At 42.1% G+C, this 14,584-nt stretch overlaps 1 protein-coding gene across 1 annotated transcript in view; it reads right to left on the reverse strand.

Annotated features, from left to right (window-relative positions):
• Nucleotides 1–8,533: 8,533 nt before the first annotated feature.
• The window catches only part of DSG2 (desmoglein 2), a 49,141-nt gene continuing 43,090 nt past the window's right edge, over nucleotides 8,534–14,584 (reverse strand). Inside the window, exons 14-15 of the mRNA XM_066246787.1 lie at nucleotides 12,687–13,025; nucleotides 8,534–10,547 (exon numbers count right to left, since the gene is read on the reverse strand). Coding sequence (XP_066102884.1) covers nucleotides 9,534–10,547; nucleotides 12,687–13,025 — 1,353 coding nt within the window. The 3' untranslated portion in view covers nucleotides 8,534–9,533. The remainder of the gene's footprint in view (nucleotides 10,548–12,686; nucleotides 13,026–14,584) is intronic.

The following is a 14,584-nucleotide window of genomic DNA, read 5'->3' on the forward strand; positions in this document are numbered from 1 at the left end:
CCACATGATATTTTCAATAGATGCAGAAAAAACATTTGATAAAATCCAGCACCCATTTATGATCAAAACTCTTAGCAAAGTGGGAATACAGGGAACATACCTCAACATGATAAAGGCCATCTATGACAAACCCACAGCCAATATCATAATTAATAGACAAAAATTAAAAGCAATCCCCTAAAATTAGGAACAAGGCAGGGGTGCCCCCTTTCACCACTCTTATTCAACATAGTACTGGAAGTCCTAGCGATAGCAATCAGACAAGAAGAAGAAATAAAAGGCATCCAAATTGGAAAAGAAGAAGTAAAACTATCATTATTTACAGATGATATGATACTGTATATAGAAAACCCTAAAGTCTCAGTCAAAAAAACTACTGGACCTGATAAATGAATTCAGCAAAGTGGCAGGATATAAAATTAATATACAGAAATCAGAGGCATTTTTTATACACAAACAATAAAATGTCAGAAAGAGAAATTAAGGAAACAATCCCCCTTCACTATTGCAACAAAAAAAAAATAAAGTACCTTGGAGTAAATTTAACTAAGGAGGTTAAAGACTTGTACTCAGAAAATTATAAAACATTGATAAAAGAAGTCAAGGAAGAAGACATGTACAAGTGGAAGTATATACTGTGTCATGGTTAGGAAGAATAAACATTATTAAAATGTCTATATTACCCAAAGCAATTTATAAATTCAACGCAATACCAATTAAAATACCCATGACATACTTCAAAGATATAGAACACATATTCCAAAAATTTATATGGCACCAAAAAAGAACATAAATAGCCTCAGTGATCTTGAAAAAGAAGAATAAAGTGGGAGGTATCAAGTTATACTGCAAGGCCATTGTACTCAAAACAGCTTGGTACTGGCATAAGAACAGGCATATAGATCAATGGAACAGAACAGAGAGCCCAGAAATAAACGCACACCTGTATGGACAATTGATATTTGACAAAGGAACTAAGAGCATACAATGGAGTAAAGACAGCCTGTTTAACAAATGGTGTTGGGAAAACTGGACAGCTACCTGTAAAAAAGTGAAACTAGACCACCAACTTACACTATGCACAAAAATAAACTCAAAATGGATAAAGGACTTAAATGTAAGTCATGAAACCATAAAGCATCTTACAAGAAAACATAGACAGTAAGCTCGCTGATATCTATCGCAGTAATATATTTGCTGATTTACTTCCACAGGCAAGTGAAATAAAAGACAGTAGCTAAAGACAATAAGAACAGAATAAAAAGACAAACCACACAATGGGAGAACATATTCGACAATATGTCTATTAAGGGATTAATAACCAAAATTTATAAAGAACTTGTAAAACAAAACCAGGAAGACAAACAATCCAATCAAAAAATGGGCACAGGCCCTGGCCGGTTGGCTCAGTGGTAGAGCATTGGCCTGGCGTGCAGAAGTCCCGGGTTCAATTCCTGGCCAGGGCACACAGGAGAAGCGCCCATCTGCTTCTCCACCCCTCCCCTTCTCCTTCCTCTCTGTCTCTCTCTTCCCCTCCCGCAGTCGAGGCTCCATTGGAGCAAAGATGGCCGGGGCGCTGGGGATGGCTCCTTGGCCTCTGCCCCAGGCGCTAGAGTGGCTCTGGTCGCAACAGAGTGACGCCCCGAGGGGCAGAGCATCGCCCCCTGGTGGGCAGAGCGTTGCCCCCTAGTGGGCGTGCCGGGTGGATCCTGGTCGGGCACATGCGGGAGTCTGTCTGACTGTCTCCCCCGTTTCCAGCTTCAGAAAAATACAAAAAAAAAAAAAAAAATGGGCACAAAAAATGAATAAACACTTCTCCAAAGAGGACATACAGATGGCCAATAGGCATATGAAAAAATGTTCAACATCACTAATCATTAGAGAAATGCAAATTAAAACCACAATGAGATATCACCTCACACCAGTCAGAATGGCGCTCATTAACAAAACAACACAAAATAAATGCTGGCGAGGATGTGGAGAAAAGGGAACCCTCCTCTTGCATTGCTGGTGGGAATTCAGACTGGTGCAGCCACTGTGGAAAACAGTATGAAGATTCCTTTAAAATTAAAAATTGAACTGCCTTTTGACCCAGCTATCCTACTTTTAGGAATATACCCCAAGAACACCATAGCACTGTTTCAAAAGGAGAAATGCACCCCCATGTTTATGGCAGCATTGTTCACAATAGTGAAGATCTGGAAACAGCCCAAATGTCTGACAGTAGATGAGTGGATTAAAAAGCAGTGGTACATATAAACAATGGATTACTATGGGGCCATGAAAAAAAGGAAATATTACATTTTGCAACAATATAGATGAACCTGGAAACTATTATGTTGAGTGAAATAAGCCAGGCATAGAAAGAAAAATATCATATGACCTCACTCATTTGAGGAGTCCAAGGAATAATGTGAACTGAGGAATAAAATTAAACCTGAGGGGAAGGGGGGAGGGAGCTTTTGGGAGGGGGGTAAGGGAGATGTTGAGGGGAATACAGGGGAGGGGGATGCTTTTGAGGAGACACTAGAATCTATGTAAACACAATTAAAAAAAGCCATACAAAGCATGTGGGCATTGTCACTGAGCTGGAATGGATGCTGCTGTCAATAATACTTAGGTCTGTGGCTTTAGAAACTGCACACACAGGTGTGCTTTGGCTTTGATGGCCTTTGCGATTTCTCTAAAGGCTCAGTAGAGCTACCATCTCTTCACTTGGGCTGCTTTCACCTCAGGCTTAAATTGCAGTACTGGGAAAAGTAATTGGTACTGATAATTTAACCAAATGGTTGGATAAAGAAATTCATGACTTTTATGGGGGGAAAATAACAGCTTTTCAAGCTAAGTCTGTTTGGTTACTAGGTATTATGTGCTGAGTGTTGGTCCCTCAAAGTTCATAGGTTGAAATCCTAACCATTAAGTACCTCAGAATATAACTATGTATATTTGGATATACATTCTTTATGGAGGTAATTAAGTGAAAATGAGTTTGTTAGGATGGATACTAATTAAATATGACTAGCATCCTCATAAGAAGAGGAAATTGAGTACATACAGAAGGAAGGCCATATGAAGATACCAGGGGAGATGGCTGTCTACAAGTCAAGGAGAGAGGTCATAGAAGAAACCAACTCTATCAATGCCTTGATCTTGGACTTCCAGCCTCCAGAACTATGAGAAAATAAATGTTGGTTGTTTAAGCCACCCAGTCTGTGATAAGGTTGTATGGCTGCAAGAGCAAACTAATACACTAGGGTTTTTAAAAGGAAGATTCTTACGATTTATAAAAATGATTCATTATTGAGAAGCTGAGGGCCTGTGTCAGTGAAGGTCCAGAGGGAAGCAGATGGAAGTGAGGAGAGTTGAATGGGTTATTTACAAAAGGTGAGCTCAAAGGGTGGTCCTGGCCTGACCGGGCAGTGGCGCAGTAGATAGAGCGTTGGACTGGGATGTGGAAGACCCAGGTTCAAGACTCCGAGGTCGTCAGCTTGAGCGAGGGCTCATCTGGTTTGAGCAAAAGCTCACCGGCTTGAGCCCAAGGTCCCTGGCTCGAGCAATGGGTCACTTGGTCTGCTGAAGGCCCGCGGTCAAGGCACGTATGAGAAGGCAATCAATGAACAACTAAGGTGTTGCAATGCGCAACAAAAAACTAATGATTGATGCTTCTCATCTCTCTGTTCCTGTCTGTCTGTCTGTCCCTGTCTATCCCTCTCTCTCATTCTCTGTTTCTGTAAAAAACAAAACAAAAATAAAAACAAAAAAAAGGGTGGTCCTGGACCCTGAGTCTGGCAACTGTTGAGGAGGGGGCAGTCACCACCAACAGGCCTCAGGAGCAGGGCAAGGGAGGAGGTCCTGGAATTCAGAAAGAAACGACTGGGCAGAGAAACGCCCAGAATAGAGGGACACAGAAGAAATGCCCTGACATTTTCTGTTCTCACCCATCTCCAGCCAAGCCCAACTAGAAGCGGGAGGGCAAGGATGCCTGTTGCAGCATCCATAAGGACCAGCTCCTGGGCCTTAGAGCAGGGCAGAAATAGAGGCGAGTGCATGGGAAGAGGTCAGTGGACACGCTGTAGTCCAGGGCACATCTGGATTTTTAGCAGAGGAATGTGCTCCTCATCTCATTTTCTTAACTCAGCTCCCGGGTTGGTTGAGGGGCTGTTCCTTGTGGACCAATCAGAGCACATTTCTATTCACTATTGGACTTGAACCAGCTTTCAGAATATTTATGCCAACAGTGCACAACAGCCAATGGGGTCGGGGTGGGACTGAAGGCATGGGGACAGGAGGGAACGTTGGAGGGCCGCTTGATTAGAATAGGGATATGAAAGTCAGAGACCTAATGACATAGCAAGATCCACAAAGTGGAAGTTCAAAATTTCTGTGCATTTTGAGTGAAGTAGTAGAATATGTGAAGGTAGACTGTGATATTAAAGCTGCATAGTGCAATTTCTAAGGCTATGTTGCCAAAAGAAACCTTTCCTATGACACAAACAGCTTATGAGCTATCCAGTTGGCAGCCTCTTGCCAGATAAGACTTTAGCCTTAGCGCAGTGATTTTCAACTGGTATGCAGTAAAAAAAAAAAAAAAAAAAAAAAAAATTAAAACATGTAGTACCTCATTAGTCAGAGGCACTGACCTCTTTTCCCTTAGATTGTAAAAAAAAAAAAGACAACAATACAAAAAATAAAAAAGCCAACACAATAGCTGTCTAGTGTAAATGAATCAAAATTGTACTTGTTTTTTTTTGTCTAATTGGCAAAAAATATATATATTTTTGGTGTGCTGCAGAATTTTAGTAATTACTTTATGTGTGCCATGAGATGAAAAAGATTAAAAATCACTGCCCTAAAATAGAAAAAATTGACTTTTTTCTTGGTGTGAAAAGGAAGAATTTCCCTCTTTTCTTCCGTCTTAGTGCATTTATTTTAAAAAACTCGTCACTGTTAATCCTTTATCTGCTTCTTTTGGATGGCACATCTGTTTTAAATTGCCATGTTTACAAGTGGGAATGACTTTCTCAAGGACCTGGGACCCATCTCTTGAACATTAAGATAGTATCCCTATCTCTTCTCCATGGGTGCTGGGCTCCAAATGGTAACCAGCCTCCTGTCACAGAGATATAAGAAGTTCCTTTATTCCTTTGGATATAGGCAATTAGCAAACAGAATGCTGCAATTACCAGGTGAACTAAAGATAAGCTATGGTACTAGATAGTCTTACTTGAGGACAAGTTCTCATTTATCTCATAAACATGTACATAACGGGTATTTGCTGGCTATATATAAAGGTGAGATTTTTGTCTTTGCATTTTCTTTATGGGTTGCCTGTGATGTACTTATCATTCTGGCTTCATGTTTATTCAATAATAAAACTGTTTTGTTTCTCTTCTACCTTTATGTAGTTTTTTTCTAGGGGGGGGGCCCGATTTTGTTCTTAATTATATTTCCAGAATAAGAGCAACCAATTAAAAATTTTCAAAAAAAGGAGGTATAGTCAAAAGGTCCATAGAGGAGCTACAATGGAATCCTAGAACACACAACACACACAGGCAGGTTGGAAAGGAGCAGTGAACAGATGGTATCGACAGAAAAATACCAGGATGGTAGGCTTAAACTCGTGCTTATGAATAACTGCTGTATGTAGATTGAAACTTTCCACTAAAATTCACAAAACATTAAAATGGGTAGAAGAGCAAGACCTAACTCTGTATTTACAGGAAACACTTGATAAAGACAGACAGGTTGAAAGTACGCAAACACTAAGCATAAGAAAGCTGGTGTGGCAACATTAATACACTGCACACAAAAATTAGGGGGCCTGACCTGTGGTGGCGCAGTGGATAAAGCATCGACCTGGAAATGCTGAGGTCGCCGGTTCGAAACCCTGGGCTTGCCTGGTCAAGGCACATATGGGAGTTGATGCTTCCAGCTCCTCCCCCATCTCTCTCTCTCCTCTCTCTCTCTCCCCCCCCTCTCCTCTCTAAAATGAATAAATAAATAAAAAAATAGATGACAAAGCAATAAAGCATAAACCCTTAAAAAAATTAGGGGATATTTCAATGCTTCATATTCATTTTGAAATACCCTCTATACTTAAGCTAAATAGACTTCAACATAAAAAATATATAACCAGAGACAAAGACATTACATAATGATAAAAGGGTAATTTTTTTTGGGGGGGGGAGACACAGTAATTCTAAATGTGTTTGTACCAAATAACAGGTGTAACAAGTTTCAAAATACATGAACCAGAAGTAGAAAGAATTAAAGGGGAAATGTGCAAAGCTAGAATCAATTGGAGATTTTTAACATCCCTTTTTAATAAAAAAAGTATACAAAGTCAGTAATGATGGAAAGGATGTGGACATTAAAATAGTGAAACCAGCCCTGGCCAGTTGGCTCAGTGGTAGAGCGTTGGCCTGGCGTGCAGGAGTCCCGGGTTTGATTCCTGGTCAGGGCACACAGGAGAGGTGCCCATCTGCTTTTCCACCCCTTCCCCTCTCCTTCCTCTCTCTCCTCCTCCCGCAGCCAAAGCTCCATTGGAGCAAAGTTGGCCTGGGCACTGAGGATGGCTCTGTGGCCTCTGCCTCAGGTGCTAGAATGGCTCTGGTTGTGGCAGAGTGACGCCCCAGATGGGCAGAGCATTGCCCCCTGGTGGGCATGCCGGGTGGATCCCGGTCAGGTGCATGCGGGAGTCTGACTGCCTCCCGTTTTGAACTTCAGAAAAATACAAAAAAAAAAAAAAAAAAAAAAAAAGTGAAACCAAGGAGTTGTGGTATGTAAAAGATTTAATGATCTAAAAGTTGTTGCCTGAAATACTTCATTTCTAGGTGATACTTGACAAATTTTGATGCACTGGTGGATGTAATATGATCTGTAGATTCATGAAATCAACCAAAAGTTGCCCCCATTTTGGTTGGGCATGGGGGCCCTGGGGTCACAGAAATATAACACAATCTTCATGCTTTAGGATGTCTTCATGTTGCAGTGTTGTTAAATATTTATTAATGTGACGTTATAGCATAGGCAGAAACTTTGATCTTTTCCCTTGTAAAACGATACAAGCAACTGAAACCGCCTCTCAACATTGAATTTCATGTCTTTGGGTCAGATGTGCAAGCTTCTTTCACCAACCCAACAGGTTCTCCCTATGCTTTCTGGACAGAAAGGCAACTTCAGTCCCTTAGACTTAGAGTGCCCAGTTCAATTTGAATTTCAGATAACACATAATTCTTTACTAAGAGACATAGTCAAACTAAAACAACAACGACACATGCATTATTGATCGGAAAGTCCAATTTAACTGGACCTTCTTGTGTTCTGTCCTACTGAGGAAGGGAAGTATGCTCTTCCAAGGGGGCTGGCGGAGCTGGGCGCAAGCTCAAGTTCAAACAAGCACCTGCCTTCATGGCGCTCTCTCCTTCTCTAACCACCCGTGCTATTTCATGTAAACTATGACTGAGCAATAAAAAAATATGGGCAAAGAGTTGCTCCAAAGGTCACATTTTATTTAAATATTTTGATGATACACATACAAATATAGTCTCCCAAGGAACAAATGTAAAAACAAATACAGGTCACCCTTTTGGGAACGAAGAAAACCACTTAGAAAATGTGATTACACTACACACATGTACAGGCGAGGGTTTTCAAGCTTGCCCAAGGAGGAAGTGTAAGACCAAGTTTTGTTTGTTTGAAGTACTTAGGTCATTTTGACATTTCCCACAGTTGTGGTGTTCCTGTTGCATGCTTGGCAAAACATAACTACTAAATCTACAGTAATAAAAAAAGCAACACTTATTAAGTAGAAAAAAATTTAGATCTTGGAAGAATGACCTTTGGCCATGGACTTATGGTATCTAAAAATATTTGCCTTTTACTTATACACAGCCAGTGGGAGCAAAAGGTATCAATCTTTTGCATAACACAATTCAAGTAAAAAATATTTCTATAAATGTATAACAAATATAAAAATTTAAAGATTCATTTCCCTAAGCAAAATATTTTGAAAAACACAAAATTACATAGTATTTAAAAGTTATGAAATTATTTTTTGTTGTAAAAAATATTTATTTAAGTTGTTATTGATATGCACATACACTTTGAAACTTGAAATGGGTTATTTCTTCAAGGAGCAATAAACTTACAATCCATTAAAAAATACAATCTATTTATTTGGTCAAAAGCCCCAAATCACTTTTCAAATAAGGGCAAGGATGTTATACAAATTCATGTCAATTATGTATTTAATACATAGTTAAGTCATGACCAGTTATCAATGACTTTTATTTTATTTTATTTTATTTTTAACAATTTTTTAAAGACTTTTTTTTATTTATTCCATTTTTTTTTTAGAGAGAAGAGAGATAGAGAGAGAGAGAAAGAGAGAGAGAGAGAGAGAGGAGGAGGAGCAGGAAGCATCAACTCCCATATGTGCCTTGACCAGGCAAGCCCAGGGTTTCGAACTGGCAACCTCAGCATTCCAGGTTGATGCTTTATCCCATTGCGCCACCACAGGTCAGGCCAATGACTTTTAGATATAGAATAAAATCATAATTTTAAGCTTATAATTGTAGAAATGATAAGGTATTTAATGTTCTGAAATTGTATATTGAAGAGTGGCTTCTAAAATCCAGTTTAATTTACAAATATTGATTTGGCACCCATGTTAGGCACTGAGGATAAATAACAGCATTGAAATAGGCATGATTCTTTCTATGGTATATAATTCAGTGGTTAATTTATCTGCACACAATTAGAAGATAATATATCCTGAGGTCTTATAAATAGTATGACTATAAAACGTAAAGTGATTTTATATTTATGATTTTTTTTTCCTGGATTATTCAACTGAATTGGAAGTATATAATATTTTAATGATTATTGACAAAGGGAAGGTATAATGCTATTTTTAAGGTCATTCAACACACATACACACAATCATACACACACAGTTACACGCACAGAAACATAGATTTTTACCATGTCAGTGTTCCAAAATTCAATCATTCTAACACAGATTGAAAGGCCTCTAGTCTTAAGGCAAACAAACAAACCTGGTCACCCTGGCTGTATATGTACCTTTTGCTGAATGAGAGTTGGTAATCTACTAGGTGCAGTAAAGGATGGACTGTAGAACAGTGACATTAAACATTAATATGGTATGCAGAAGCCCCCTTGGTTTTATGGGTGGCTCTACTGCACGGCTGATGCACTGGATACTGTGTTCATTTGGTAGAAGCCAGATATACTCTTTACTTATTTGCTTTGTGAATATTATTTGGCCACAACTCACCAAAAGGCACTTAAAAAACAGCATCCTTGTCCTGCCTGCAGTAAACCCCAGAGCATTTCTGAAGCACACTCCTGGAAGCTGAGACAGCAAGGTCCATTGTCTGCTAGTGACTGAAAAATTTTTGTGTGTGTGCCTCAGGTGTCTGCAAGGCCCATGAAAAGGGCAGGTCTATTGAAAACATGGAAGGAGTTACTGCTAGTTAAACTCTGGGTCACAGTGCAGTGTGGCTGCTTGTTTAGGCGTAAGAATGCTGCACTGTGTGATGCCTGGTGACTCTGGTGGACGATGAGGTTACAGTAGAGCTAGAATGGCCAGACTCCTCTGCACCAGAACTGGGCAGAGGGCCAGGGGCTACAGGTCCAGAAACCACCATTTTTCTGGCTACCATGGAGGTTTTGGCAGGAACAGGGTGACTGGCTTGCAGAGCGGAAGCAGGTGTGAGCATTCTTTCTGTCACGGTCACGTTCTGCCCTACTGCTACACTGGGCATGGCCAATGATGGCTGCACACCTGCTCTGGGGGTGACGAAGTGCTCTCTTTCCCTCACCATAACGTAATGTCCGTCTGGCAGGTGCGGGGTGCCTTCCAGAGGACCGGACAGGCCCCCATTCGGCTGGATTACTCTCTCAGTCACCATGACATTACCTTCATTAGCATAATGCTGATCTACCAAGGTAGAAGCTGGAGCGTACACCCTCTCTGTCACTATAAGGCCCTGCGGCTGTCTGGGGCCCACGACCACAGTGCTTGGTGGTGGCATGGTGGAACCCGTGGCAAAGGAGGTTTCTGTCACTATGACATTACCAGAAGCCAATGGATTAGGGAGTGGTGTAGTTCCTTTTTGACCCTCCTTAGAAGACACAGACCTTTCAGTGACAATTTCCTGAGTTATTTTCTCGGCATTTGCTTCATGCAAAGGTTTCAGACCTTGAAAGCTACTGCCACTGGAAAAGGCGGTCTCTGAGTTAACCCTGCTGTGCTCAGAGAGGGAGTGGGAAGCTGCTTCTCTCATGGGTCTTGGCCTCTGCTCCATTTCCATATCCATATCTATTTTTTGACCCAAGCAAACCTCAGCTAGTGTCTTGAATTTAAATTCTAAATCATCCAAGAAATGGTCATCCAGCTCTCCTTCAATAAAGCTGCAACAACCAATGGAACCATGTAGAGATTCAGTATCCTCCTGAGAATACACCAGAAGGCAATCTTTGGCTATGTGATTGTCATCTTCCTCAGTGTAACAGGCAACTTTCTAAAATGGAAATAAAAACAGAGGCATATAATTAGTGATACAACATTACTTTTTTTTTTTCCTTATTTATTTTTTTTGTATTTTTTCTGAAGCTGGAAATGGGGAGAGACAGTCAGACAGACTCCCGCATGCGCCCGACTGAGATCCACCCGGCATGCCCACCAGGGGCGATGCTCTGCCCCTCGGGGGTGTCGCTCTGCCAAGACCAGAGCCACTCTAGCGCCTGGGGCAGAGGCCAAGGAGCCATCCCCAGCGCCCGGGTCATCTTTGCTCCAATGGAGCCTTGGCTGCGGGAGGGGAAGAGAGAGACAGAGAGGAAGGGGGGGGGGTGGAGAAGCAAATGGGCGCTTCTCCTATGTGCCCTGGCCGGGAATTGAACCCGGGTCCCCCGCACGCCAGGTCGACGCTCTACCACTGAGCCAACCGGCCAGGGCGATACAACATTACTTAAGAACAAGACTATGTAGCCTTGGCCAGATATCTCAGTTGGTTAAAGCATTGTCATGATACACAAAGGTTGCTGGTTTGATCCCTGGTCAGGGCACATATAGAAACAGATTGATATTTCTGTCTCTCTCTTTCTAAAAATCAATTAAAAAAAAAAAAAGACTATATTCCTGTCCAAAATGCACAACCTGAGAACATTCGAGAAACCCAAACTGAAGGACATGCTTCAACACAGATGGCCAGTAGCTTTTAAAAAAATTAATATAGTGAAAGATAAGAAAGGCGAGGGTCTGTTCCGGATTGAAGCAGACATGACCTGACAATTATAGGGGACGTGGGACTCTGGATTGGGTCCTAGACAGGAAAAGCACCAGATACAGAAGGCATCGCTGTGATAATCGGCTCAATGAAATTTGGAATGTGTCCTTGTTAAACGTCTCCATTTTTTCACTGTACTCTGGTCATGCAAGAGAATGTGAATGTACGCGTGTACAACAGAGAGAAAACGGGACAAACGTGGTGAAGCGTTCATAACTGGGTTGTCTGGATAAAGAGTATACAGGAGGTAAAAATTCCTATTATTCTCTTGCAAATTTTCTGATTAATTTGAAATGCTGTCCAAATTAAAAGTTGCACACACATATATAACCGAGATGGACCAGAGTGAGGTCAGAGCGGAGAGGAAAAACATATCACAGTAAGACACACAGGGTACCAGAATGGAGCCTGGCAGTGAAACAGAGAAGGGATGATGAGAAGCGGTTGTCCATGACAATGAAACAGCCTCATCTCCCCGTCAAGCTATATAATACCTGGGGTGGGCGGATGGCTTGAAAGAAGGGAGTGTGGAAGGAAACAGAGAGTGGGAAGGGAATCCTGTAATCTGTAAGCATTTAGAAGAGAGGGGACAGGAATAAACCTGCCCACCTGGAAGCCCACTGCCTTACTTCTCTCAAGTGTCCTTGAGGTCCCTGATACTCCGACTCTGCCTATGGGACACATGGGCTTCGTTCTCTAGAAAGGGACCCAGCCCTGGTTTAATTCCTAATTCCAGACATGAGTTTCCTGGCTATATCTGATCATCTTTCCTTCTAATTTTTTGTGAACCACCTCAATAGTGAAGCTATGTACTCTCATTCAGAAGACAAAATTTAAATGGATATCACAGATTGTGTTTTTTAGGCCACATATTCTCAAGTCTGCTCCTGCAGAGGGACTGCACTTTCTGACCCTCTGCTGGCTGGTCTGGTCATGTGACTTGCTCGGACCAATGAAATCTAAGAGCAAGAAAGGCAGCAGCTCTAGGAGCCATTGACTGGTTCTGTGTTGCTATGTTCCCATGTCCCGAGGGTCGCAGCTTCCCAATACAATCAGTTTTCCTGGCATCTTGGAACGAAGACAACAGGGAGAAGAGCAGAGATGCATTAACTGGCAAAAATAAATGTAGGAAACAGCCTTTGTGAGAAGGAAGATTGTGGGGTCATTTGTGATCACCGTATAACAGCCCTCTGGTTCAATGGGTCAAGTCCCTTCCCTCATTACCAGTAAGCATCCTATTTTTAATTAAAAAAACAACAAGAAGAACCCCCCCCCCCCAAACAAAGTCCCATCTAGATCCAAGGCAATGATTACTCCATTAATAACACATTCATATATAAATGCCCCCCCCCGTACCTAAACACCAACCCTTACCTCAGTGTAATAATTTCTTAAGAATTCCTCACTCACTGCTGCAACGGCAGCTGCGCGAGCTCCAGCCGAGTCTCGGAAAGCCCCGGTGGCTCTTGTGGTCCTTATGGTTTCCCCACCTACAACGGCTCCTGCTGTCTCTGTAACCTGGATGGCCCCCCCAGAAAGATGTCTTCTGCGTTCTTCCCACCGTCCGTCCACCTCAGACATGTCATGCTGCGTTTTGGTAAAGGAGGCAGAGCTACTCCCTTTCATGGTGGCGTCCTGGCCTGTCCTGCCCGCTATGCCGCTGCCCACTAGTACGCCATCTCTGTGATCAGTGGCCAGCAGCGTCGGCATGACCTGGGGAGCAAACACAGTCGAGAACTGAGTGGGGGGATGAAGGGTTAGTGTGGTTGGTAGGATCTACGTGGGCATAAGAAGGGCATATGCTGTTTCCACAGATGCCAATCAGGAAGAATATTTTGGGTTGAATAACTTTTCTTAAGAGTCTTCTGAAGAGCTCCATTCTACCTTCTTGCTTTGTTAGGTGATTATAATCCAAGGAAAAAAACAAAAGTTATTTAAAGATGGTATTGGCTCATTCACGCTATTGGCACCAACTACGTTTCAGCTTTCCTCTAGTGGCATCTTTATGGTTATAGAACTGTTATTATTTTGTCTAACTCTACACATGGTCATCCCAAATATAGACTATATTTTAAAGCCTCCACTGCTATTAGAAATTGCCACCCAAATGAAGTTCCATCTGGCAAGCCCACTAGGGGGCGATGGTCTGCCCATCTGGGGCATTGCTCTGTTGTTCACTACCAAGCTCTTCTTAGCATCTGAGGTGGAGGCCACAGAGCCATACTCAGCACCTGGAGCCAGCTCGCTCCAATTGAGCCATGGCTGCAGGAGAGGAAGAGAGAGAGAGAAGCAAGAGGGGGAGGGGTGGAGAAGCAGATAATCGCGCTATGTGCCCTGACTGGGAATCAAACACAGGACATCCACATGCTGGACTAATGCTCTACCACTGAGCCAATAGGCCAGGGCCAGAAATTATTCTTTAAGAGCAGTTCTTCACTTTTCTTCTAGCTGTTTTTAGAATAGGGGACAGCAGCTAGTGTCTGGTACATGAAGATAGCAGGGAACAGAAACCACCTGTTGAGGGACAACACGGAAGGAGGAGCCTGGTACCATATGAATCATCGTGTTGGTCCTGAGCCACCCACATTTATACACCACTGTTATTCTGAGTTCTCTGACACTTGGTGCTAAAGCATATCCTATGTAGACATGATACTCAATGTACATGGAGCTGAGGGACCCAGCGCGAAGATGCAGTAAAGAGACAATGGGAGATGGTTATTAAATAGGTAGAAGAAGGGATTTTGCAATCTTTCACAACTGTTATGGGGTGATGGCTCACCTCTGCCTACCTTGTGTATTGGGGGAAATGGAAATGCGCAAACACCCATTTAATATTGGTAGTATGAGTATTTTCATCCAAAATCTCTACACACTCTTGCTCTCTCGAACCACTGTCCTACACTCCCTGTGTCACTACCCGACCCTTTTTTCTACATTCTCTGTAACACAGGACCTGTCATAGCAGAGCAAAGCCATCTCCACTCTGCCCTGGCAACATACACAATAGCTTTCATTCAAAAGCATGTGAATGTGCAGCCCCATGTTCACTGCAGCATTGTTCACAGTGGCCAGGATATGGAAACAACCAAAAAGCCCGTCAACAGATGACTGGATAAAGAAGATGTGGCACATATACACTATGGAATACTACTCAGCCATAAGAAATGATGACATAGGATCATTTACAGCAAAATGGTGGGATCTTGATAACATGATACGAAGTGAAATAAGTAAATCAGAAAAAACCAGGAACTGCATTATTCCATATG

The sequence above is a fragment of the Saccopteryx bilineata genome, chromosome 11, assembly GCF_036850765.1.
Source record: "Saccopteryx bilineata isolate mSacBil1 chromosome 11, mSacBil1_pri_phased_curated, whole genome shotgun sequence".
NCBI classification, from domain to species: Eukaryota; Metazoa; Chordata; class Mammalia; order Chiroptera; family Emballonuridae; genus Saccopteryx; species Saccopteryx bilineata.